General features: G+C 40.2%; 2 protein-coding genes across 2 annotated transcripts in view; both read left to right on the forward strand.

Annotated features, from left to right (window-relative positions):
• The first annotated feature begins 8,617 nt into the window (after nt 1-8,617).
• Nucleotides 8,618-27,171, forward strand: part of DNAH11 (dynein axonemal heavy chain 11) — a 65,273-nt gene continuing 46,719 nt past the window's right edge. The window contains 8 exon segments of the mRNA XM_061347730.1: nt 8,618-8,945; nt 9,838-9,915; nt 10,572-10,704; nt 11,269-11,368; nt 11,370-11,394; nt 12,485-12,628; nt 12,734-12,741; nt 20,107-20,164. Of these exon segments, the coding sequence (XP_061203714.1) occupies nt 8,727-8,945; nt 9,838-9,915; nt 10,572-10,704; nt 11,269-11,368; nt 11,370-11,394; nt 12,485-12,628; nt 12,734-12,741; nt 20,107-20,164 (765 nt within the window). The 5' untranslated portion in view covers nt 8,618-8,726.
• The window catches only part of LOC133209241 (uncharacterized), a 115,528-nt gene continuing 105,460 nt past the window's right edge, over nt 17,104-27,171 (forward strand). Inside the window, exon 1 of the mRNA XM_061347738.1 lies at nt 17,104-17,430. The gene's annotated coding sequence lies outside the window, so the exon portion shown is untranslated. The remainder of the gene's footprint in view (nt 17,431-27,171) is intronic.

Consider the following 27,171-nt stretch of genomic DNA (forward strand, 5'->3'; position numbering starts at 1 on the left):
TGGACCTCTGCAGATGGCAGCTCACTGCCATAAAGAAGTGGAGATTTTGGTGCGTTAAAAGGAAGATGCCAGAGATATTTCAGGATGCTTGGTAATTTCATTCAGAACATTCCTATCAATACATCCTTCATGATATGATACAGAAAAATAGTAAACTTGGTGAAATTGCCTGATGGTTTTATTTTTGTAAGCATTTTCAAAATCTGTTAGGGCTTAGGCTGCAATTCTCAAATAACTTGTTTGCACAGAGTATTACCTTCTGGACCTTTAAATCTGTCTTGGTAAAACCAGCACCAGTAGGTGCTTTTGTATATTATAAAGAATAATACAGAATATGTAGTGTTTGAGGTCTCACTAATTCACCCACCCACTTTGAAGATGGAGTTTAAAACATGTACAAGCATAGTTCTGTCTCACATCAGCTACCCAATAAATCATATCTTTCTCTTAAATTTAGTTATATTTGCCTCCTTAGAATTACATGCAGTGGCTGTATGGGGTTATTTCCTTATTAAAATGAAACCTGAAAAATTCCATAGAGTTGACTGTGTAATTCTTTATAGTCATTAATATAGTTATTTTGTGATCTTCATTGCTTCGTCTAGTTTTGAAATGTAAGTCACTGATCTTTCCTAAACTATATTTTCAATTTGCTAATAAATGTTCTTATGCAATTAGTACAGTTTTTGCAGAGTCTGGTGCATATCTCTATGGAGATCAGAACCACAAAATTTACAATTCAGTTTCATGCACATCTTATCTATCCATTCCTCCTATGCTACCTAGTTGACCATTTTTAGTAATTTTGTTCATCTGGATTGTCATTGTTTTAGCTGTTTAAATGTCTGTTTAAAGCAGGTTTGCTTCTGGCATCTCATGTTTAATAACAGTAAATTTGTACATACAAACAAGCCAGTTTTAGAGGTGATTTAATTCATGTTGTAAGCAGAACTAATTTTTAGTAGTGATAATAGTAGATGATGCTGTGATCCATCTGGTTTTAGAGGGTTACCTAAAACTTTTCAGGTTACTTAGAACTGTAAGAAAGACCATTTAGCTGCTTGGACAACTTTCCTGGGATGATCGACAGAAAATAATTGACACCAGAGATGCTCATGCAAGAAACATATTAGCAAGTCTTGTACCTCAGAAGATACCTGTTTCAATCAGCTATATTTTGCATGCACAGTTTTAGTGGTATTTACAGGCAAGTTTGGATTTGCCTACTGTCATGAGGATGGTGGAGGTGGAATAGGTATAATCACGAAGACAGCCTACTTCAGAGTTGTGTGCCATGCCTGCATTTTTATGGGCTACTGACTTCTGAATTTAAAAATTACCTGGAAAAAGTCAAGTGTCAACTTTTACCTTACTTCTGGGAATGTGTCAAACTTCTAGTAGGTTTTCTGTGAGTGGCAAGATTATTCTTTTTAAATTTCATTCCATCCTTGGACATCCTGAGGATTTTTCTCCTGTCTTACTCTCTCTTCAGTTGTTCAGTATGTGTTTTGCTCTCTTTTTAGAGGTGCACATGTGCATCTCTGGAGCAAGGCACTCCTCTCCTGTTGTGACTCTTTATAAGGGCACATAATTACAGTCCTGAGTGTTTATTTACATCAAAATTCTCACTCTCTGTATAATTTTGTTCAGGTAAAACTAAGGTGGCTGGCATGTGTTGCTGGTTTGAATGCACAGAACTTTTCGCTGGATGGGGATTGAAATAGGAAAGAATTCTCATTTTCCTTCTGAACTCCTGAGCCTCAGAAATAAAATGGATTTCTAAGGTGACACTAAGATATGAAACAAGTCTTGAGGGGTAAAGTGAAACTCATTCTGGTCAAAGTAATATCTGCTCCCATTCAAAAGCTGTATTATTTGTAAGGAGAGGTTTTGACTTAATAAGTGGCAATGTGTTCTGCTGCAACATCTGTATTAAAAAGATCTTGCATTACACTTGCATCTGTATAAAAGCACAAATGCCTCAAGATGTCTCTAATCCTTTATAGTTGGTTGTAGTAATTGTAAGTCGTAAGTGGCTAGGAATGAGGTGTAAGACCTACTGATGACAGCTGCAGCTTTGTGATGGATTGAATCTTTTTCATTTGAGTAACTCCTACCTGGCCTTATGGCTCTGCAATGGCTTTTTAGGTCACCACTTCTGGAGCTTTTGCTTGGCTGTCACACATATGCCATAGATGGGATGACGCCCAGAAACACTACTTTGCCAACATGTGTGATGCTCAGTTTCAGTACTTTTATGAGTACTTAAGAAATACCCCTCGGCTAGTTATTACACCTTTGACTGGCAGATAATGACTGTTACTAATAACAATGCCTGCTTTATCTGTTTCACTGAATAAAAAGTTAAATGTTTCTTAGATATTGGGAGTTCTTCCATACCTCATCTATTTTATGAGGTTATTAAGTCACAATATCTGAGCATGTGTGTGCATGTAGGTGTGAATACTTAAGTAATGGTACGATTTTAGTGTCCATTGTTTTAAAATAACAGATATTTCTTGTGTAGCTATTTTTTTGTTTGTTTGTTTGTTTTCAAGTGTTGAAGTCCCAAACCACTACTTTTTGTTTTCACATCACATTTCCCTTTTTCTGGAAATGTTTTGGCTCCAGAATGGAATTTCTTGTCAAAATCAGTGATCCAGAAAGATGCACACAGCAGTCCCGGGGGAACAATTCTGGGGGCTCAAGTATTTGAAATAGACAAAGCAGTAACTAAAGCCTTGTGTTTCCTGTCACATGTGACCAGTGATTCCTTCCTGCTAAAAGATGTTCATGCGGTTGGTGTTCGTATCTAAAATAAGCATTTCCCAACTAATGCCACGTCATGATTTTACATGAACATGAAAGAAGTATATTAAATTATAATGCGAATGTAGACTCAGACTAAATCGTCCATGACACATAAGGCTTGAGGAAAAAATCTCCTGACATTGTATATGTTCTTTGCAATGCTAATAATAACTTTTCTCACATTAAGGTGTTACATTACTCTAACTCAGTCTCTCTACCTAACAATGAGTGGTGCTCCTGCAGGACCAGCCAGCACAGGTAAAATAAAGATCAACAAAGGTTTTGGCCTTGTCTTTGGTACCATGGTATACATCTTCAACTGTTCTGTGCAGATGGTTTACAAGGTGAGAGATGTTCTGCCTAGCAGTACTGAAATTGGTGCTTAGTTTCTTTTTCCTGTGAAGTACATTGGAAATTGTTCCTTTCAAGCAAAAATGCTAAGTCTTTCAGTTTTGATATTACCAACTGAAATTATGATATTGTGAATTTTGACATTATAAAGTGAAAGATTCCCTTTCATAGATATAGAGAATATCTATGAAAGTTATAATATCTATAAATATCAACAGGAGGTTTGAATCCTATCACATCTTGGTAGAACTTAGTGGTGGCAGTACAATATCCACCATGCAATTAGGGACAAGAAAAAGAAACTAGCATTTTAGCAGTGCTTCTTTATTGTCATTTGCAGGCTATAAATAGTGAACAAGTAAGATCTTCTTCCAGCATTCCTCTGAAAACATTTGTAAATTCAGTGCGGGAGTAACTGGTAACACTAAATCACCTGTGTAATATAATACCTTAAAATAACTTCCTCTTCAAAATGTAGCAATACAAATGAGTGAACTCCTGGCCCTCCAGAAATCCAGTTAAAGCTTCAGTGTTGAAACTCTGCTCCTGTTCAAGTCCCACCACATGAAATTACTGTATCATATGGGTGAGAAGTTTAATGGTATTCAACTTTGCAAGAAATCCTGGGGTTTCCAGGTTTTTACAGTGCTTTTTAGACAAGCCTTGTGTTTTCCTTCCACTGCTTCCTTTATTTAGTGCTGTCTTCTGGCCTTTTCAAGCCCACTCACCACATCCTTCCCATTCCCATTTATTTTACGTGTTTCAATAGATAATTCCTCCTATAGATGAACTTCAGCCATGTGCACTCTTCGTTGCTCTAACAGCCCAGTCTTTTCCTTCCAAGTTCAGTGCTGGCCAGAGCAGTCAGAGATTACTAAAGGCTGGTGCCTACTAGGGAGATGCTCAGTTCTAATAAATTTTATTTGCTCAGCTCTAAAAACTTTATTAGCTTTTGGCTGTTGTGAGGGACAGGATCGAGGCCCAGATGCACCTTTGTCATCTGCAACCCTGATAGCTGGCTTTGTAGGATACAGTTGCTTACATCTAATCCGCAGATAAAATTTTGATGTTACCTCTCTTATAATGGATTTTTATTCCTTGGTGAAAACATTACATTAAAGTCATCAGCTGCAATATTTATTACCATGAACTCAGGATACGTAGGTTGGACAGAAGTACCTGAAAACCTCAAAGCTCTATTCGGGCAAGTATATTATAGTGTACATTTATGATATACTAGTATATCAAGTCTACATTTATAGTACCTATCCCACCTGTTACTAATCTTGTTTTGCAGTGAAGTGCAATTTGTTTCCTTCAGGATTTCTGTGAAGAAAATCAGTATTCATGTTGTGCCCACCTAGACAGTGTAATGAGAAAGGAAGTTAAATGTATAACTTGCTTTTTTGTTTAGTCTACTTTGTTTTAGAAGTATCTGTGAACACAGGGAATGTACCTAAAAATGTGCAAGAATATTAATTGATCTGTGGTAAATAGGAATCCTTAAAGCTGGCTTAGCCTAGTAGAAAGACCATTTGAAAATTGTCTAGCTATTACATCCTTCCATGGGTGTAGGTATGGAAGTGTTCACATGTTTCATAACTAGCAGTTGAAAAGAAACCGCACGCTCTTACCTAGTAAGACACTGAATATGTGGTTGTTCAGAAGAAGAAAAATTCATATGCTTTTGGGTACTGCAGGACAGTCCATTATCTTTTTGTTAAAGTACAGATTTATGCTTTATATCTTAACAGTAGTTTGAAAAAAAAAGAAAGTTCTGAATTTAAAAGACCTGACTGCATTTTGCATCCTGTGCTCGGTGAATTTGTATCAAAATGGTGTTTTCTGAGAGTGAATTAATTCCACAAACAGTTGCTCTACCAGGATGGGCAGTAAAATGATGCCAATTTATTCTGACAAAGCTTTGGAGCTGCATGGCTTGCTTAAAAAAAAGTTGTTGCTTGAAATTCTTGCTCTTGCATTAACCCTTTTCACTGATTAAATCAAGACTTGAGAAAAAAAAATATTCTGTGATTTCATTTTTCAGCATACTGAGGTTCAATGGGGCAAGTTGCAAGGCATTGCCACGCTGAAGAGGCGCGGGTATCAATGTGCTATCTAGGATCTGCTTCTATGAGCAGTAAATCCCTTTGATATTTAAAAGATAGAAACTTAGAGGAGAACCAGGCATCACTGTTACATCTGTGAGCAGGTTGAAACACAGGTACTACTTCCTTCTGTATTAAAACTGCATCAAGATTTTGGTGTATTTTATTATTTCTGCTTTAGCCATCGAATTCCTGACGCCATACTCCTTCATGATTTCACTGCAGAAAGACGTGAAGTCTGCTGAAGTTAGAAAGCTGTTTCATCTTTCATCAGACACATCTCATCCCCTTGCCAGCCAAACATCCTGCTTCAGATGGCAAGACCAAGCAGTAGCAGCAATTAGCTTTCTTATTCTTTAAGCCTAAGTTGCAGTGATTTGTAACAAGCACTTAAATAACATCTGTTTACAAGGGGGAGGTTAAGATTTGAATTCCTGGGCCTCCAAAAAGACTGTTGCTGAGTCAGACCCCATAGTTGGGTCTCAGCAAATGGAAGGAGATCCTGCTTTCCCATAACTGTTTTTTGGTGGTGGTGGTTATAGTATTTCACAACTTAGCTGTTGCTTTACCAAGCCTTCTCATTAGCTGCTAAGTCTTCAAGACAAAGCAGGACTGCTGCATACCAAGTGGGTATAAGGGATATGAAGAGCAAGGGATATGAAATAATATTACTTAACAATATTTCTACTGCTAGATACAGTCAAATTATTATTTGTTGTGATTTCCATTATGGTTTTAAAAATGTACTTGCTACATAGAACCAAAGTGTTATCTTGGTTGTCACATAAAATAAAAAAAAACATTTGGAATTAAAGTATGATCTGCTGCATTTGGAAATGAGGAATTGAGCTCGGTAGCTGAAGTCTGTAATAGCTCTTATCCATTGAACAGTGCACAGGAAAGGTGGGAGGTAACTGATAAAGCATTGACTCCACATATTTGCCACCTTATTAGGTGAAAGAAGGATATATTAAAGAATGGAGAGAAGATACATTAAGTGCTGCTAGCCTGATATTTCTTGTGCAAGCAGTTATACTATTTGAACAAAGGAGTTATGGTAGGTAGGAGAGCATATACATTTTTATAGTTGGCTGCAATGCATATAGCAGCCCTAGTTTGGGCTTGTGAAAAAATGCTTCTTAGCTAATAGTTTACTTAAAAATAGTTTAACAGCAGAGTGCTTACTCTTTTTCTAGACTATATGTTACCTATTTCTGCCAGAAGTACCATGCTGGAGTAAACCACTGCTCTACATTTTGTCATATTTAAATATGAATGGGGAACAAAAGAAACCTTTGTATTTGTCAGTAGTAAGAAAAGTACTCTGAAGGACAAATTGCTGTCTTGTAGCTGACCTGAACACACAATTCAAGATCTCTTCTTTGCCACTATGTAACTTAAGTAGTGATTTTTAATGAAGAAATTGTTTAGCCTTTGCATTATTGCTTTGTGGTACTTTTTTAACTGGAGATTTTTTTCATTTATCTCATTAAAATGGTTGTGGTTTTGTTCTAAAAGTTTGAATAGAAAGTTATATTTACAAAAGAAAGAGTGAAGCCTCCAAAGACAACTGTAATGTCATATAAAAGCATTAAAGCCCTCCAAAAACTGAAGTCCATTAAGAAACAATGGTATTTTTAGCAATGTCAGGGTATTGCACTTGACTTCTAGACCCTGTACAGCTGCTGGCCATGAACTCCAGTTGTCACTGGCAAGCAATGCTGCTGCAGATGGTGCCTGCTCTAAGTTTTGGTAGTATCTGTCTTGCAAGCCCTGCGTTTCTGAGTTTCCTCTTTGAGTGCAGTAATGTTTCTGAATACTAACAATCAGCAGTGAGGGTCTCTTTGGGCTTCGGGTTTTCTGTGTTAGTTAACACATACCAGTGCATCTGAGACATTGTATAATAATAGAGGCGATTGTGTGTATAGTCTTACCTTATATTTTGAAGGCACTTTAAATTACATGTCCATCCTTATTAAATTATCAGATATGAATATGGAAGTAAGTGCCTTTCCTCTGATCTTGAGACATTTCTAATGTGCTGATTTTGCATTAAATAATTGTATATTGCTGCTTATTGTATATCAGCTTATGATGGCCAACCTACATTGTGCTGTTGTGTCATACCTCTCCTGGAAATAAAACTATCTCTTGGGTAAGAGAAAAACCTTTTAGCAGTAAGAATTATTCTGAAAAACAAACAATATACTATACGGCTAAATGTTTCTTTAAATTTTCCCCAGTAAACACAGTGGAGGACTGTTTGAAAAATGGATAGAAAGCATTGCAAAAATATTATTATACTACAAGAATTAATATTCATAATAATTTTCATAAAAATCTACAAGTTACAAAACTTGGAAGGTGCATAATTTCTTACCTATATGTATGCTCTTTACTTATTTTCAACTGCACATTTTTTTTACAAGACATTCTGAACATTAAGTTTTATTAGTGGAATAAGAACTTGGAAAACCCTTCAACCTTAAGCCATAAACTCTAGCAAGCAGGGCCATTATGAAAACAAAAGCATCTATATTTTTATGCCTGCATAATTTTGAAATTATCTGTAAATGTCTTGAAGTTTTTGTGGCTCATTCTTGCAATGTTTCTAGAAATAATTAATTTAATTTTTTTATATCTAAAGAGGTTGATACTGTCTGTTTTACCAAAACAGGGATTCCTAGACTATAATGATTATTTTGTCCTGGAGTCTTTTTTTTTTTTTTTCATATCAGAATAATCATTTATACCATTTTTTGCCACTTCAATATTAATAATAGTAATAATATTAACTTATGAAGCAAAAGCTAGAATGTTCTTTTTTTTTCCTTTTGAGTCTTTTTTTTTTTTTTTTTTTTGGCAAAAATTCTTGGCTGCTACAGAAAATACACAGCAGTTCAGAGAGCTCTGAAAATATTGGTCCAGTGTTGGGGCTTTTAGGACTTTCAACATACCTGTGGGGCACTAGGATCCTAGCCTATGAAAACTGTTTCAAAACAGATTTGTCATGGCTTACAGTACATATGCTGTGAAGGAAGACACTTCTGGTCCTGTGGTGCTGTAGCAAATAACCTGGATGTCTTAAACTCCTTGTACACAGGACAATCCATGTAGCAGGCTGCTCTTAGGCTGTGCAGCTTGCTCTTTAACAACCCACTAGACAGCAATCCAAGAAAAAATTTGAAAAAAAAAAATCCTTATTCATTAAGCTCAGTATATTCCTAAATTTCCTGTTTTCCTAATCAGCTATATGTTTGTCTTATTTGCCAAGTTGTATCATTTCTAAGATGTGGAGATTAACTTTCATTGCAGATACTCAGAAAGAAAAATCAAGGAGAAATCTTAAGGTAAAGTCTTCACTTGAAATCATCGAAGAGTAGGAGCCATTTCTTGTATTTTGCTTTTGGATAAAAACAGAATTCTAAAAAGAGAAGGATTTAATGCTCTTGCAATATGTGGATTATCATCCTTTTCCAGGTACTTATGAGAGCCTTAAGAGATTTCAATTTGCCTAAAATAGTGACACATTATATTCTAATTTTCATGGACCTGATCAGTGACCTGTTTCCAGCTCTGGATGTTCTGAGAAAGAAGAGCCTACGATTTGAACAGATTGTTAAACAATCTACCCTGGAGCTTTACTTGCAGCCTGAAGAGAGCTTTATTCTCAAAGTAAAAGAATTCATTGCCTTTAATTACTCCCTTTAAGTGTTTCAATCAGAATAATTGCAAAAGGGTTGTATTAGACATGAAGGTTATTTTTGAGTATGTTACAGTATTGATCAGGTGTCCTCAGTATCTCGGTATTTCAAAGGCATCCTGTCATGGCAGTAATGCTCAACATTATGATATATATGCCTGTAAAGAAATATATATGCCTGTAAGGAAATATATATCCTGTTCAAAAAATCTGTTTACGGTGACAACCATGTTTGCATACACTACCAAGCATTTGTACTCCATAGCAAATTAAATGTTAATGATTATTTATAAGGAAAAGGAGAGTAAGGGAGCAAAAATATATAAATAAGGTGTGGATTTGGAATGTAGGCTTTAGAAAAAGCAGTGTGGATGCTCTTCACTAAAACAGAAATCCATAAGCAGACAAGCTATTTTCATTCTGTGGCTTGCAGAACTATTTATTTGAAAAAGTGTATTCCTTCAGTGAATTGATACTGTATTTTACCAAAATATAGTTGCCCAAATGTTCTAAGGGTGGAATTCTCTCTGCTAAATTGATGGCAAAATTGTGATGATTGTCCTCTATCCCTGGGTTGGCACAATCCTACAGGACTGTATGGCTGTCTAGCAGGATAGGATTTGTTGTTGTTGAGGTAACTGCATTATTAAGCCAATTCTCTTCCTATTTTCTGAGAGACAAAGTTGCTTAATGCAACATCAGCTGAGCAGAGGCCAATATGTCAAAGAAGGTGTAAGTTCATTTTTTCCTCTTAAAGGGAATAGGAAAGTGGAGGGGAAGGTAATTTTTGTGAATAATTATGTCTCTCTAATCAGAAGGAAAACAGGAGAGGAATAGCACTCGTGTATCCCTTCTGTGTGATAGGCTGTTCAGCTGAAGGAACTACTGGCAGTGTGTTGCTCTGTGTGTGTTGTTGGAAATACATGGACCAGAAAGAATGAGGTACCTGCCTACCTACGCAATGTGTTTTCTATGTTACAGTGTAAAGAAATCGCCATGGCTCTTGCAGAAAAAGTTCTGCGTGTTGCTCTTGACTTAGACTACTGTGTAGTAGAAGCCTCTTCAGGCCACCCAATCAGCCACATAATGTGAAGTGGCGAAGCTCAAACATTGCAAGTAAATTCTACATTTTGTGTTGTTAGCATGTCCCAAAGGAAAATTAATTGTGGCACCAAGTAATGAGCATTCAATTTGACAGATAAGCTAAGTAATACTTTTTTTTCTGAAAGAAACAGCTGGATAGTTTGATTAGGCTTCTAGACAGAAATAGTGGAATATATTGCCAAAACATTAGACAAATACTTCTAATAGGTAATACTTGCCTATTTCTGCTGCTAAATGTTGGCAGCTGCATGGATTTTGTTCTCCATTTAACACTTCCTATTAGAATCAACTGCAGAGGACAGCCGTATCAGAATGGGAGTCCGTCTTAATAGAAATATGGAACTAAGCTAGCACAGAGGAGTGAGTGAGTCAAGGTGAACAGCTGACTAAGGCCAGAGATTTTCAATCAGAGACACAACTCAGAAGAAAGTCAAGAAAGATTCCTGTTGTATCAAAATTAAATCACTAATGTGCAGCTTGTTCCTCTGCTTCAGATGCTGAAAGTTCTTCATCACACATACATGAACATGAAAGAAAAACCTGTGCAGAATGACCTTAACCCAAAAGTTCCATCAACTGATGAACTGTTTGGTTTGATACACCATGCAACCCAAGAATAGAAAGATGGCAAGTAGCAAACCTTTTTAATTGACCTCTTCCTGGGGCCATTGATCTCCATCAGAAATGGACAATGCCAGAGTTCAGAGAAGGTGGTGTACTGAATTCTTGTGTTTTTTTCTGTGTTCTGATGCAATGAGATGTGGGTGCATAGCACTGGTTGTTGTGGAACAACTGGATGGGAAGGCAGGGCAAGATGCTAGCAGGCAGCCTGAAGAGTGCTGATTCAGCTGCGTTAAAGGGAAAGTTGTTTTCTCCCCAGACCCTTGAAACCTCCTCTTTCTCACCCATATAATTAAGACTAATACCATACTCTCCTGTAATCAAAACAGAAATAGGTCATTATTACATAAAATGCAGTCATTTTGCTGTATCAAGTATTCACTGAAAACATTTTTTTTCATTTTACTTTGAATAGTGATCTAATAAGCAAGCAAAGGAAAAAAGCATGGGTTTGATGCTACAAAAGCTTCTTTTTCAGTGATGCATGAAGTTTTCTGAAGTTTTAACTGCAATGCAGTGTTGTTATTTAAGCACTAAAGTGGTGCGATTGTGTTGAAATATAATTTACAGGTCCTCTGTCATCTCTTCTAAGAGAGCAAACTAATATTACCCATGAGGGGCCTAAATGATGAGTTTTATATAGGTGTATAGATCCTATGTGGACTGAGTCGCACGACACTTATGGATTATAACAAGGTGAGAAGTTAAGGACAATGGCTTCCCTTCTACCTGTTTTCACATTTTCCTCTTTTTTTTTTTTTCTGTGAATAGTTTGAAGTATGCATTCCTTTTTTTCTTCTGTTCTTATAATTTTTATTTTTCACTTTATTATTATTGCTTACTAATATTTTAGCATCTGTTTAATACTCAGTGTCTTGCTTATTTTGTACAACAAAAAGGTCTTATAATAGCCTACGTATGCTGTAAGGGTGACTGTGCCTCCTAGTGTTTAAGTTGATGTAAATCAAGATGTCCACCATGTAATTCTTGAAACCGGTATTTGGAAAGACTCTCAGTAAAATAGATAAAAGTTTCCATTGGTGAAGTCCTTACATCACTGTCCTAAGGGGGCTGGTGTTAGGAAATTAGAGTCAACTTAAGAACTAGCAGTAATATTCAGACTTCTTATTCCCTTCTTAGTCATTATTCAGCTAAACCAGTTTGGTTGGATGTTTGAAATTCTGTAAATCTAAAATCTGAATGTAACTTCAGGAAGGTGATTGTAGTTTAACTCATTCTCTTACATTTATAAGGTAGGAAAGCTTATTTAGTGGCGTGGTCTCTGGTTACTCAGCAAGGTGTCTTTCTGGGGCTAGCCATATAGCCTAACTTTAGATAATGGACAGAAAGTGGCATTTCCAAGGGACATTACAAAGCACCTAAGTTTAAGTTCCTGCTCTGAATAGTTTTCTGTTTCTTTCCATTGACAACAAGGGACTTTACCTCCCCTGCTTTTTAGCAGCTTTCAGAAGAACTCACATTGGTGAAGCAGGCTAGTCATCTTTTGAATTAAACTGTGAAAAAACTCAAACAAGATCAAGTAAAACCTCTTGAATTTGTACTCTTGAATTTGTCTTCCTCTCTGTTTCTGAAGTAACAAAAACAAATAAACAAAGAAAAAACTATAGCAAAGTTTTAACAAAGTTTTTAGCTAAGTTCAAGAAATAGTGCATGATATGCATTGTGTTGCTCCTTTTCAGGGCTAGAATATGATTGCCCTGATCGTGTTCTTTTAGACAGTGTACCTTAGCCTGCTTTTGCTGAAAAATTTACTGATGATTTCTAGGTTCTGACCTTTACAATCAATGAACATGTCCCTGTGACTCTGTCAGTGTGGCTGTTATTTGAGGTACACCTTTGAAGAACTGCAACCCCAGCTACAGTAGTGTCCAGAGCTGGTATTTTTCATCTGAACATTCAGGACCTGGGGGTGGAATCAGTGAGAATCTCATGATATTAATTAATGTTTTTAAGCTATATCTTGAAAATTAATGGGTTTATTAGTTCTTCCTTCTAGGTTTTATTCTGATAATAGTGGGATGAGTTAGTTGGTGGCCATGTATATTCTCAAATATGCAGTTTAGAAAATTTCACCATCAGTTATTTTACCCTCTTATGCATGCTGCTTAATCAGAGCAGTGGAGTAGTGGAGTAGTGGGCTGACCCTGGCTGGATGCCATCTGCCCAACAGACTGCTCTATCACTCCCCCTCCTTAGCTGGACAAGGGAGAGGAAACCATGACAAAAGGCTTGTGGGTTCAGATAAAGACAAGGAGATCACTCAGCAACTGCTGTCATGGGCAAAACTGACTCAACTTGGGGAAATTAATATCATTTCTTACTAGACAAAATCAGAGTAGGGTAATGAGACATAAAACCAAATCTTAAACCCCCTTCTCCCTACATCTCCCTTCAGTTTCACTCCTGAATTCTCTACCTCCTCCCTCTGAGAACAGTGCAGCAGGACAGCGAATGGGGGTCAGCTCATCGCACCTTGTCTCTGATGCTCCTTCCTCCTCAGGGAGGGAGGGCTCTTCACCCTCTTCCCCTGTTCTAGTGTGGGGTCCCTCCCACAAGAGACAATCCTCCATGAACTTCCTCCGAGTTCTTCCCACAGTCTGCAGTTCTTCCTGAACTGCTTAATTTTAGGTGCCTTCCACAGGGTGCCGTCCCTCAGGAATAGACTGCTCCAGCATCAGTCCCCTGCAGTATCTGAAGTCCTGCAGCAAACCTGCTCCAGCATAGGCTTCTCTCTCCATGGGACCACACATCCTTGATCTCACAGTTTCAGCATGTCGTACCTTACTTAGAGTCGGTGTTTGCTGTTTTAGTGTTTATCAGCTGGGGGACCTCGGCTAAGGTTCTTGTTTCACTGTACTTTATGGTAATGACTTGTAATACAATAGACTCATTGATCATGAAACTGATCTGGCTTGTGTTCCCAGTGTGGTCGTCACCTCAGTACTCTGAGAAGTATATAATGGAGGTATGTAGTAATTAGAAATCTTTTGTTTCCTCCTCGGGTGGTCAGCCTATGAAGGAGACATTCCCTTACACCCCTAGCTCTCCCACCAGACTTTTACAGCATCATTTGAGAGTTCTGAAGGATTTAAATGGCCTTTGGATACCCTTGAGACCTGCCTGCTGATTGTGATGGGGGTCATCATGTTGGCACACATACAGAGTGTGTTTTACCCACAGCCATTCTGTCTGATCTCAAAAGTTAAGCATAGTTGGGTTTGGGTCTTGTCTAGGGTTAGACGACGATGGTATAGGAGGAGCAAGAGATTTTCCCTGAGGCTGGACAGTCATGAGTGGCAGGGTGTGTGGGGTAGTATGGGCAAGTATCTAGGCCAGTGGGCCCCTCCAGTGCTTTGGAACTTCCCCACTGAACAAGTGCAAAATCCAGAAAAACTAGTAAAACACTTAAATGAGGTGTGTTGTCATCCTGGTCAAAACAGACATCATGGCAACGTGCTGGGGTTTGGCCTATGCTTACAGAGCCCTGTTCAACACTGTCCAGCACCTTCAAAGGGGAGAAGATGTCTCTGGATCTGATGGCAAAGCAACATACAATACAGCTACTCCAAGTACAGCACTTACACCAACCCCAGTGACAAGTACAGCAGCTACTCAGACTCTGACTAGAAAAGACAACGCAGATACTCCAACTCCCAGCACAGCAACTACACCAACCCCAGCGACAAGCACAGCAGCTACCCAAACTCCGACAGCAACAGACCGCGCAGCTGCTGGTGCTATTCAAACCCTAAGCACAGCAACTGCACCAACCCCGACACCAGATACTGCAGACACTCCAACCACAGTAATAATCACTGCAGCTAAACCAGAAGACCAATATTTGCCAATATCAGTTGCCCCTGTAAGCAAGGGGAAAAGCAAAAAAGAGGCACAAAGAGCAACCTGTACAGTGAAGAAAGATGAGGAACCAATTCACCTACTAAATGGGACAGCATCTGAACAAGAATTATTATTACATGAATCAGAGAAAGAGGAAGAAGAACAGGTGACTTCTCGACCCCAGACCTCAACCAAGCTACGGAATATGTGAAAAGATTTTACCCATCAATCAGGAGAGCATATCATCACCTGGTTGCTCCAATGCTGGCACAATGGGGCTGATGGTCACGACCTAGAAGGTAGGGAAGCCAAGCAGCTAGGATCACTTGCTAGGGAAGGGGAAATTTACAGAGTGATTGCAACAGAAAAATGGTCCCTCAGCCTTTGGAGGCAGCTCTTGGCAGCTGTGAAAGAAAGGTTTCCCTGCAAGAACAATGTTATGAGTCATCCTGCCAACTGGACTACAGTAGAGAAAGGCATCCAGTCCCTGAGGGAATCAGCCATCTTAGAGATGATCTATTGTAGGCAGGATGCTGGAAATGCATCTTTAGATCCAGGTGAAGTCTGTAGAAAACCCATGTAGTGGTAACTTATGCAGAGTGCACTATCATCATAAGACCACTCACTGGCATCAATAACTTGGCATGACGTAGTACCACCAACAGTGGATGAAGTGATTCATCAACTCTGAGCATTCAAAGGCAGTCTTACCCTTTCCATCATTTCAGCTGCAGAAAAAGTGTCCCAGGAGCTCAAACAATTGAGAGATGATCTATCTGATCTATCCAGCTCCCCACATGTACCAACCCATGTCTCAGCTATTAACAAAAGGCGTCCTACTGCTCGAGAGAGAAGATATAGGAGGTACATGCCACGGGCCACCCTATGGTTTTACCCGTGGGATCACTGAGAAGACATGAGAAAGTGGGATGGAAAACCTACCTCAGCTCTGGAGAACAGGTGTGTGAATTGACAAGGAGAACAACGGTCAAAGATGATCATCCCATGAAAGCTGCAGCTTCAGCCTCTGGTGAGCAGGTTCCCAGATGGAGTGGAAGAGCTGATTTTACTCCAGCTCCTGTGATAAAGAAGACTAATCCCTGTCTACAGGATGTAAGTGATCAATACTGTGATCAGTATTAGAGGGGCCCTGCCTCCAGCCAGGTGGAGGTAAGGGACAATTGGATTTACTGGACTCTGTGGACCAGATGGGCTGGCACATCAGTTCCACAGAAGTACAAGGCTCTAGTAGATGCCGGTGCACAGTGCACCCTGATGCCATCAAACTATCAAGGGGTGGAACCCATTTATATTTCTGGAGTGACAGGAGGATCCCAAGAGTTGACTGTACTCCCAGCCTGACTGGGAGGAAGTGACAAAAGCACCCCATTGTGACTGGTCCAGAGGCTCCATGCATCCTTGGCATAGACTACTTCAGGAGAGGGTATTTCAAAGACCCAAAAGGGTACCGATGGGCTTTTGGTATTGCTGCTTTGGAGACAGAGAGAATTAACCAGCTGTCCACCTTGCCTGGTCTTTCAGAGGACCCTTGTGTTGTGGGGTTGCTGAAGGTCGAAGAACAACGCCAATCACGACCACAACAGTTCACCGGCGGCAATATCGCACCAACTGAGACTCCCTGATTCCCATTCATAGGCTGATCCGTAGGCTGGAGAGCCAAGGAATGATCAGTAGGACCTGCTCACCCTTTAATAGCCCCATGTGGCCAGTGCGAAAGTCTAACGGAGAGTGGAGACTAACAGTAACTATTGCAGCCTAAATGAAGTCATGCCACCGTTGAGTGCTGCCTTATCAAGCATGCTAGAACTTCAGTATGAAATGGAGTCAAAGGCATCTAAGTGGTATGCCACAGCTGATATTGCCGATGCATTTTTCTCAATTCCTCTGGTAGCAGAATGCAGGCCACAGTTCACTTTTACTTGGAGGGGCATCCAGTACACTTGGAACTGGCTGCCCCAAGGGTGGAAACACAGCCCTACCATCTCCGATGGACTGATCCAGACTGCACTGGAACAAGGGCAAGCTCCAGAGCACCTGCAATACATTGATGACATTATCGTGTGGTGCTATACAGAGGAAGAAATTTTTGAGAAAGGGAGGAAAATAATCCAAATCCTGCTGAAAGCCAGTTTTGCCATAAAATGGAGTAAGGTCAAGGGACCTGCACAGGAGATTCAATTTTTGGGAATAAACCAGCAATATGGATGTCAGCAGATCCCCACAGATGTGATCAACAAGATAACAGCAATGTCTCCACCAACTAATAAGAAAGAAGCACAAGCTTTCTTGGGTGTTGTAGGGTTCTGGAGAATGCACATCCCAAATTACAGTTTGTAAGCCCTCTCTATCACGTGACTTGGAAGAAGAATGATTTTAAATGGGACCCTGAGCAACAACAAATTAAGCAAACTAAACGCGAGATAGATCATGCAGTAGCCCTTGGACCAGTTCGGACCAGGCCAGATGTAAAAAATGTACTCTACACTACAGCCAGGGAGAATGGTCTTACCTGGACCGCTCGGCTTTTGGAGTCAGGGATACAGAGGATCTGAGGCCAGCTATACCCCAGCTGAAAAAGAGATACTGGCAGCCTATGAAGGGATTCGAGCTGCTTCAGAAGTGATTGGCACTGAAGCACAGCTTCTCCTGGCACCCCAGCTGGCCATGCTGGGCTGGATGTTCAAAGGCAGGGTCTCCCCTACGCATCATGTAACCGATGCTACATGGAGTAAGTGGTCTGCACTAATTATGCAACGAGCTTCAACAGGAAATCCCAGTCACCCAGGAATCCTATAAGTCATCATGGACTGGCCAGAGTGAAGAGATTTTGGAAGGTCACCAGAGGAGGAGGTGATGCATGCTGAAGAGGCCCCACCATGTAATAAACTGTCAGAAAGTGAAAAGCAGTATGCCTTGTTTACTGATGGATCCTGCTGTATGGTGGGAATGCATCAGAGATGGAAGGCAGCTGTATGCAGTCCCCTATGCCAAGTTACAGAAACTGCTGAAGGAGAGGGTGACTCGAGTCAGTTTGCCGAGGTGAAAGCCACCCAGCTGGCCTTGGACATTGCTGAATGAGAAAAGTGGCCAGTACTTTATACTGACTCATGGATGGTGGCAAATGCCCTGTGGGGGTGGTTGCAGCAATGGAAGCAGAGCAACTGGCAATGCAGAGGTAAACCCATCTGGGCGGCTGCACTGTGGAAAGACACCGCTGCCCCGGTGCAGAGCCTGGTGGTGAAGGTGCGCATGTAGATGCTCATGCACCCAAGAGTCGGGCCACTGAGGAACACCAGAACAACCAACAAGTGGATAAAGCTGCTAAGATTGAAGTGGCTCAGATGGACTTAGATTGGCAACATAAGGGTGAATTATTTTTGGCCCAGTGGACCCATGACACTTCAGGCCATCAGGGCAGAGATGCAACATAAAGATAGGATTTAACAATGGACACTATTCCCCAGGTTATTCATGAGTGTGAAACGTGCTGCAATTAAGCAAGCCAAACGGTTCAAGCCTCTTTGGCATGGAGGATGATGGCTGAAGTACAAATAAGGGGAGGCCTGGCAGATTGACTATGTCACACTCCCACGAACCCGCCAAGCCAAGTGCTACGTGCGTACCATGGTGGAAGCACCCACCAGATGGCTGGAAACATACGCTGTGCCCAACACCACTGCCCAGAACACTATCCTGGCCCTTGAGAAACAGATTGTGTGGCAACACAGCACCACAGACAGAACTGAGTCAGACAACGGGACTCATTTCTGGAACAACCTTATAGACACTTGGGCCAAAGAGCATGGCATTGAGTGGGTATATCACATCCCCTATCATGCACCAGCCTCTGGGAAAATCAAATGGTACAATGGGCTCTTAAAAATTACACTGAGAGCAATGGGTGGTGGGACTTTCAAACATTGGGATACACATTTACCAAAAGTCACCTGATTGGTCAACACCAGAGGATCTGCCAACAGGGCTGGCCCAGCCCAATCAGAACTTTTACATACTGTAGAGGGTGACAAAGTTCCTTTGGTGCACATGAAGAATTTGCTGGGGAAGATAGTCTGGGTTATTCCTGCTTCAAGTAAAGGCAAACCCACTTGTGGGATTGCTTTTGCTCAGGGACCTGGATATACCTGGTGAGTAATGCGGTAAGACGGGGAAGTCCAGTGTGTACCTCAAGGGGAATTGATTTTAGGGGAAAACAACCAATTAACTCACTCATATGCTTTTTCCTGCTATGCAGCACTTTTATAGCCCACCAACTAGATGTCTTCAGGTCACCAGCGACTGGCCCTGACTTTGTCCGATCATTGTCTCAACGAAGAATGCACTTTGATGAAACCAGAAGGGCTCAGCAGTGACCAGATGAGTTCTGCAATGTCATCAGCAGGCAACAGTCCAACACTGCGCATCATCTCTCCTGCTCTGAAAGACTGTTAGAAGAGATGGAGCCTGTCATCATGGACTGGATGAGTTCAGTAGCTTTATAGGGATTAGTCCATGGACTAAGGAATGATATGTCTTTTTGTGTCTATGTGTATATATATATACACACATATGAGACAAAAGCGATGGTCACATATATATACACACATATGAGACAAAAACGATGGTATATTGAAAAATGTGGGATCTGAGCATGACGTGGATGGTATGGAATAAGGGGTGGATATTGTCCTGGGTTGAGAAGTAGCAGTCATTTTTTCTCCTTCTTAGTAGCTGATGCAGTGCTGTGGTTTTGACTTTCAGCCTGGGAACAACGCTGATAACACCGATGTTTTTAGTTGCTGCTAAGTAATGTTTAGTCTGACCAAGGGACTTTCTGAGTCTCATGCTCTGCCAGGGAGAAGGGGAAGTCGGGAGAGAGCAGAGATAGGACACCTGACTCAAACTAGCCAAAGGGGTATTCCATACCACAGCATGTCATGCCCAATATATAAACTAGCGGGGGGGGGACTTACCTAGAAGGACTAGATTGCTGCTAAGGTTGGGCTAATTTAGATATCTGCAATGGAAGTTGTGTTGAATTTGGGTGTGACATGATCCTTGGTCTTGTGTGCAATTTACGTGCTGATATTTTGGATAGTTTCCTGTCAAGCAACATAAATCAAATACAGTATCCTTGCTCCCAGTTGCTTTGTGGTAGTGCAGCCCTCTGAAAGCAGAAGCAAAGTATCATCTAGGTCCTCTCTCCCTGCCCTTCCTGGAATAAAGAATGCAGTTAAGGAAAAGAAGTACAGCCGTATGCTAGTGTGCTCAACCATCGTATAGCTTTTAGAAATGCTGCAGCTTGATGACCTTTGCATGCACAAATAAAAGTATTGCAAGGCTGGCGGCACTTACATTTGACTTAGAGCCAGCACAGTAGTTTTAGTGAATTGCACTAGAGGCAGTCACAAACAATTCTCAGAAGTCAACAAAAGTTTGCATTACAAAGCTAGAAGGAAGAAATTCTGTGTATTTTTAACTTCTCTTTGATAAAAAAAAAAAGTGGCTTCTTTCCAATTTGTTTGGCAGGTATGTTGCCAGCTGGTTAGAAACAAGGAGATACCAATCTGAAAAAGCTTTGATTAATGTGTGCTTCCTTATTTAGAGGAACTCACAAGAAGATTTAAAACTGTTACTCCTATACTTGAGAATAGAGTTCAGGTATGCATTATGACTAAAACTGTTTATATTTTGAGAAACAGTATTTCTAAAACACCCACTAGGCAGTGATCCTGTGCAGGAGTAAAAATGCTTAAAAATACTCATTATCTGAAATGTATGTAAAACAAAATTGAGATGTTCTTATGTATCAAACCTGGACCCTTATTTTGGAGGCTTACAAGGATTCAAAGGTTTCATATTGCACCTGTCCACTGTAACAAGAAGAAATGTAGTGTGTTTATGGCACTGCATGCAATTCCCAGACTTCTCAGTTCTTGTGTTGCTTCTGTTAGCAATGTCTTAGCTTAGGGCTGGACATTTCATCTCTCTGTACACACATTCTGCTTCTCTCTAATTGAATTCTCACTAAATTCATTAATGTCAGTTACTTTCATACTCTGGTAATAAGGCCCTACGTTATTAAACGTTATTAAAGTATGGACCTGAGCTCTGTCTCATATATAAATGATGTGATACTGCACATCCATATGTTGACATTTTAAATTTACTTAATACACCTTGTTATTCTAAACTCTTTTGAGTGTTCTCTTCTAAAAAGTCAATGTGAGAGGAGAAAACTAATTATTGAGTATGAATGTTAAGAATTTGTTGTAATAGACATGCCTGAACTGTGTCATCTTCTTCATATACCTTGCTTTAATTAATGTCAAATTAAGGTATTTTGCTACCTTTTACCAGGACACCTCTTCATGCCTTTGACCTGTGAAAGGAGCTCCTAGGCAAAAAGGAAGCACATCAAGGAGTTGCAGTCTCACTACTTAAATTCTAAATACCTTCTTGAGGTCACTGTCAAATTCCTACACAGTAAGACTCCCAGGTCACTCTCTTCACATATTTATTCATTGCAAACATTCTGTTCTCTGCTGGACTGTTTGCTGACTCCTGAAAATGTGCCAGTGGATTGCCTTGAAGTGTTCTATGAGATGCATTCTGTCTTTGCTTGTATTTGGGGGTTAGTGGGGCATTCTCTCAAAATCAGGTAAGTTAATGAAAATGACCACAGTATCTCACTGTGCTTGAGAAAGATATATATGTATATATATACACGCATCTCCCTAGGTATTTAAACAGATATAAATACATATGTGCATGTGTTTGTATGTATATGCAGGTTTCTACTCACTAATACTGGTAGGGGCACAGAGCAATGACCTGTGCATCTGATATGTTGGCCTGTAGTACTGTCTACTTTAGCAATCAGCTCATCAGTAAATGAACTAACTTGATGGGAGGGAGCTAAGTGCTTGCAGTGAAGACTTGGTGTAGGGTCATTTACCATGCATAGAGAAGCTGTGTTTACTTAAGGAAGTGTTACCTGTTGAATTTTTTTTCTATACTAAAGCCCCTGGCAAGGAACAAGAAAGTAATATTAGGGTCTAACCTACCAAAATAAAAGCATTTTGTGAAGAGCTGGAGAGATGTTACTGGGTTTATACTGAGAAATGTAGATACAAGCAAGGCATTATAATGCGTTCCCCTTAGTGAAATTTTTTTTGTTGTGAGGCTACAAAAAGTTTGAAAAAAAGTTCTAAAACTCTACATTTCTGTAGTTTCAGTTTTAATTAGATAAACCTTGATTTCTTGAGAAATATCTAATCATACTTGCCTATTAAAGGGTGCCACTAGCATGCTCTGCTCGCTCCCTGAAATGCTTGTACACCAATGCATGCAGCATGGGGAATAAACAGGAGGAGTTAGAAGTCTGTGTGCGGTCTAAAGGTTATGATCTGGTGGCAATTACAGAGACATGGTGGGACAGCTCACATGACTGGAATGTGGTCATGGATGGCTATGTCCTTTTTAGGAAAGATAGGTCAGAAAAGCGAGGTGGTGGAGTTGCTCTTTATGTGAGAGAGCGACTAGAATGTATTGAGTTCTCTCCAGGGGCAGATGAGGAGCAAGTGGAAAGTCTGTGGGTACGAATTAAGGGACTGGCTGGTACAGGTGATACAGCTGTGGGGGTCTATTATAGACCTCCTGATCAGGATGAAGGAGTTGATGAGGCTTTCTACAGGTAACTGAAAGCAGCCTCACGACTACATGCCTTGGTCCTCATGGGGGATTTTAACTACCCCGATATTTGCTGGAAGACTTACACAGCCAATCATTCACATTCTAGGAGGTTCTTCCAGTGCATTGATGATAACTTCTTAATGCAAATGGTGGACAAAACAACTAGGAGAGGAGCACTGCTCACCAACAAGGAGGGTCTGGTTGAAGTGGTGATGGTCAGTGGCAGCCTTGGCTGCAGTGACCATGAGATGGTGGAGTTTAGGATCCTGTGTGGGAGGAATAGAATACCTAGCAAGGCCACAATTCTGGATTTCCGAAGGGCCAACTTTGGCCTCTTCGATCAACTGCTAAGGGAAGTTTCATGGGAAAGGGTATTAGGTGGTAAAGGGGCTCAAGATAGTTGGTCAGCATTTAAGGACCATTTCTTCCAAGCTCAGTATCAGAGTGTCCCAGTGGGTAGGAAATCAAGTAAGGGAGCTAGGTGACCAGCATGGTTAAATAAGGAATTGCTGGGCAAACTCATGTGGAAAAAGAGAATCTATGGATTATGGAAGGAGGGGCTGACCACTTGGGAGGAATATAGGACAGTTGTTAGAGGATGTAGGGAGACAATTAGGACAGCTAAGGCCTCCTTGGAACTTAATCTTGCAAGTCAGGTTAAGGGCAATAGAAAGGGCTTCTTCAAATACATAGCGGATAAAACTAACACAAAAGGCAATACAGGCCCACTGTTGAACGAGGTGGGTGCCCTGGAGACAGAGGATTTAAAGAAGGCAAAGGTGCTGAATGCCTTCTTTGCCTCTGTCTTTACTCCTGCAGACTCTCCCTGGGGGCCCAAGATTCCTGTAGCCCCAGAAGGAGTCAGGACAAAGGAAGAGTTTGCTTTGGTAGATGAGGATTGGTTAGGGATCAGTTAAGCAGTCTGGACATCTATAAATCAATGGGTCTGGATGGAATACACCGCGGGCGCTGAGGGAGCTGGCAGAGGTCATTGCTCGGCCACTCTCCATCATCTTTGGTAAGTCGTGGGAAACAGGAGAGGTGCCTGAGGATCGGAGGATGGCAAATGTCACGACAGTCTATAAGAAGGGTAAGAAGGAGGACCCGGGTAATTATAGACCAGTCAGCCTTACCTCCATCCCTGGAAGGGTGATGGAACAACTTATTCTTGACACCATCTCTAGACATATCAAGGATGAGGGGGTCATTAAGAGCAGCCAATATGATTTTACCAAGGGGAAGTCATGTTTGACCAACCTTATAGCCTTCTATGAAGAAGTAACTAGGTGGACGGGTGACGGTAGAGCAGTAGATGTGGTTTTTCTTGATTTCAGTAGGGCATTTGATACTGTCTCCCACAGCATCCTCATAGATAAGCTAAGGAAGTGTGGGCTTGATGATCAGGTAGTGAGGTGGATCAAGAGCTGGTTGAAGGGAAGAAGGCAGAGAGTAGTGGTCAATGGGGCAGAATCTAGCTGGAGGTCTGTGACTAGTGGAGTCCCTCAGAGGTCAGTGCTGGGACCAGTGCTGTTTAATATTTTCATCAATGACCTGGATGAGGGAACTGAGTGTACTCTCAGCAAGTTCGCTGATGACACTAAACTGGGAGGAGTGGCTGACACACCAGAAGGCTGTGTTGCCATTCAGCGAGACCTGGATAGGCTGGAGAGTTGGGCGGGGAGAAACTTGATGAAATTCAACAAGGGCAAGTGTAGAGTCTTGCATCTGGGGAAGAACAACCCCATGTACCAGTACAGGTTGGGGGTTGACCTGCTGGACAGTAGTGAAGGGGAAAGGGACCTGGGGGTCCTGATGTATAGGAGGATGACCATGAGCCAGCAATGTGCCTTTGTGGCCAAGAAAGCCAATGGCATCGTAGGGTGTATTAGAAAGGGTGTGGGTTAAGAGAGGTTCTCCTCCCCCTCTATTCTGCCTTGGTGAGGCCACATCTGGAATATTGTGTCCAGTTCTGGGCCCCTCACTTCAAGAAGGACAGGAATTGCTTGAAAGAGTCCAGCGCAGAGCCACTAAGATGATTAAGGGAGTGGAACATCTCCCTTATGAGGAGAGGCTGAGGGAGCTGCGTCTCTTTAGCTTGGAGGAGACTGAGGGATGACCTCATCAATGTTTGCAAATATGTAAAGGGTGAGTGTCAGGATGATGGAGCTAGGTTTTTTTCAGTGATGTCCAGTGATAGGACAAGGGGCAATGGGTGTAAACTGGAGCATAGGAGGTTCCATGTGAACATCAGGAAAAACTTCTTTACTGTGAGAGTGACAGAGCACTGGAACAGGTTGCCCAGGGGGGTTGTGGAGTCTCCTATGTTGGAGAAATTCAAGGCCCGCCTGGACAAGTTCTTTGTGTGATGTACTCTAGGCTATCCTGCTCTTGCAGGGAGGTTGGACTAGATGATCTTTTGAGGTCCCTTCCAACCCTTGGTATTCTGTGATTAAAAACTAAAACATACAGTTGGCTTTGCTGCTGTTTAAATTAGATGAAGCCTTTGTGAAGGAACAAATTTATACATTGCATCATCCATAGTAAAGGAACATCTTGTCCGAGTTGAAGAATGAGAAGCAGCACGTTATTGCATTACAGACTGGGAAGATCTTTTGAGTCATATTAACATCTGTTTTCACATCCTTCAAAAAGAGTTCCTGTTCTGTGAGCATAGGAAGGTCTTGTCTAAAGCAATTAACCTCGGTGGAGTCACAGCTATATGAATTTAAACTGAATTCAGAAGTTTTAAGAAATAGAATATTTGGGCTAGATGTATGGGGAGGTAGCTTTAGTGAACTGCCAAACATTCACCCAGCTTTTTTCTCACTTGCCCTTCTCAGAAGGGTAAGTGAGAAAATAGGCTGCAAAAGCTTGTAAAAGTAAATGGAAATACTAACTGAAAAATTAAACCATCTACCTGTTGCATCATCCTTTGTTTCACTGTCAGTGTTGGCGAGATTGGCATTCTTAAATGTTGAGACGGAGCCAATGAATTTCAGCTGCAGCCTGATTTCAAAATTTTCCTACTAGAAGAAATTGAATATAAATTTTCAAGTAGAAATGTTGTGTGAGAAATAAACCGGTACATTTTGTTCTAGTAATTATGTTTGAGATATTAGTGTATCCTGTTTCAATGCCTTTTAAAATTCAGTCCTAGCCAGAGACAGAAATCACTGTTCGCTTTTAAAACTAAACCGTGTAGTGCAAGTGTTCGATGTTTCTTTTACTTTTCAATTTCAGGCAATCTTTATTCATACATCTGAGAATGCATGTCTTAAATATTTTATTGATTTATTCCTAACAAAAGGAAAACTAGTCATGTTCTTTGGAAATGACAGAGGAGAAAAAACAGTTTCCAGGCAATAGGCTTATTCTTTCATGTCTGCGAGAAGATACAGAAAATAATTTCTCAGTTTTTAAAAATCCCTCAAATTGAAGAACTCTTCAGATAAAATCTTTAGAAGTATTTAAGTTTGCTTAATGCTTAATTTAACTACTTCTATGATCAATTTTTTAAATTTTTTAGCCAGTCTACATTGCTGCTAATAGATCAAATTTCCACTAGGCTTAAAAATATAAGTATAAACCAGCAAATCTCCATTAAATAAGTTTTTATGTTAGTTTTTTCTTTCTGTTCTCATGTTGATTGATTATTTTTTTTTTTCTTGTATTCAGGTCAGATAAAAAAATCCCACTTTCAGTCTAGTTAGTACATGAGTTTTTTCTTTGAAGTGTTTCCAAATTCACATTAACATAAAATCCTGCATTAATAGAACTTCATCACCTTTTTTTCCCCTTAAAATGAATGGTGAAATTAGGATAAGTTTGCTGTGCGTCAGAGTGAGGTCATGAGATGTTGTAAACTGTCATAGCTGCTTTAATGGGGATTCAGCCTTAAAAAGTTTTCAAGTATTCCTCTGATTAGAGGGATTTTTTAGCTAATGATTGCCATTGAAGCAGGATCCATGACCAACGCACTAAAGCAAAAAAACATAACACTTTCCATTGCAAACAAAAGCTGATGAAAGCTCTCAGGCAGCAACGGTTATGTATTCTTCTTGCAGAAAACCTCTTAAACCAAATAGGTGAAGTCAGCATCACAGGGGTTTTCTCTGCAAGTATATCACACATATCTATTCTCCTGTGGCATAAAATTTGAAAATTTATGAACCTTTAAGGTTTTGCTGTGAAATGTTAGTAATATTCCTTCAGATTTTAAGTCAATGCTGTAAAACATTGACTGATCCTTCTAAGAAACATTAAGAGATGAACAAAGGTCGACTCTGCAGTTCTTTCTGCTGTCCACTGCTCTTCAGCTAAGTCTCTCTTGCTAAATGCTCTGCTAGGAAGATCCGCCACTAATCACATATGTGAAGAACTGTGTGACAACTCAGAAACAAATATATTGTGTTCGCTTTCTGTTGTGTTTGCCTTTTTTTTTTTTTTTTTGGTGCACTGTGACAGAATGATTTTGTACTGTCACATCTAGGTCAAAATGACTGCCCTTTCTGTTATTTTTGTGTCTGTGTGTACCAATGCTTCCTCCTATAAAATGCATTCAGGTGATACACTGAAATGCCTTCATGTGTTTTAGGCTACAACTCCAAGTGACTGTTTGGAACAATCAAATTTGGGTTTGTTTTTTTTTTTTTAATGGAAAGAGACATTCACATCCAATTACACAAATGACAAATGTAAGTCTCAGTTCAAAAGGAAGAGTTTAAGAGCTGCATTCATTGAAGTATAGTTATTCACTAAATTGCTATGTTTTTTCCATAGTTTAGAGGATAAAATATTTTTCTTACAGATCATATCAATTCTGATTTGCATCATTTTCTGCCAGCTCCCATCTCATCTGTATTCACATAACTTTTTTTGAGGTCTTTGCTAGAGTAGGTG

The sequence above is a fragment of the Neopsephotus bourkii genome, unplaced genomic scaffold, assembly GCF_033783945.1.
Source record: "Neopsephotus bourkii isolate Nb327-2 ecotype Australia unplaced genomic scaffold, CSIRO-AGI_Nbou_v1 NB_323, whole genome shotgun sequence".
In the NCBI taxonomy this organism is placed as follows: domain Eukaryota; kingdom Metazoa; phylum Chordata; class Aves; order Psittaciformes; family Psittacidae; genus Neopsephotus; species Neopsephotus bourkii.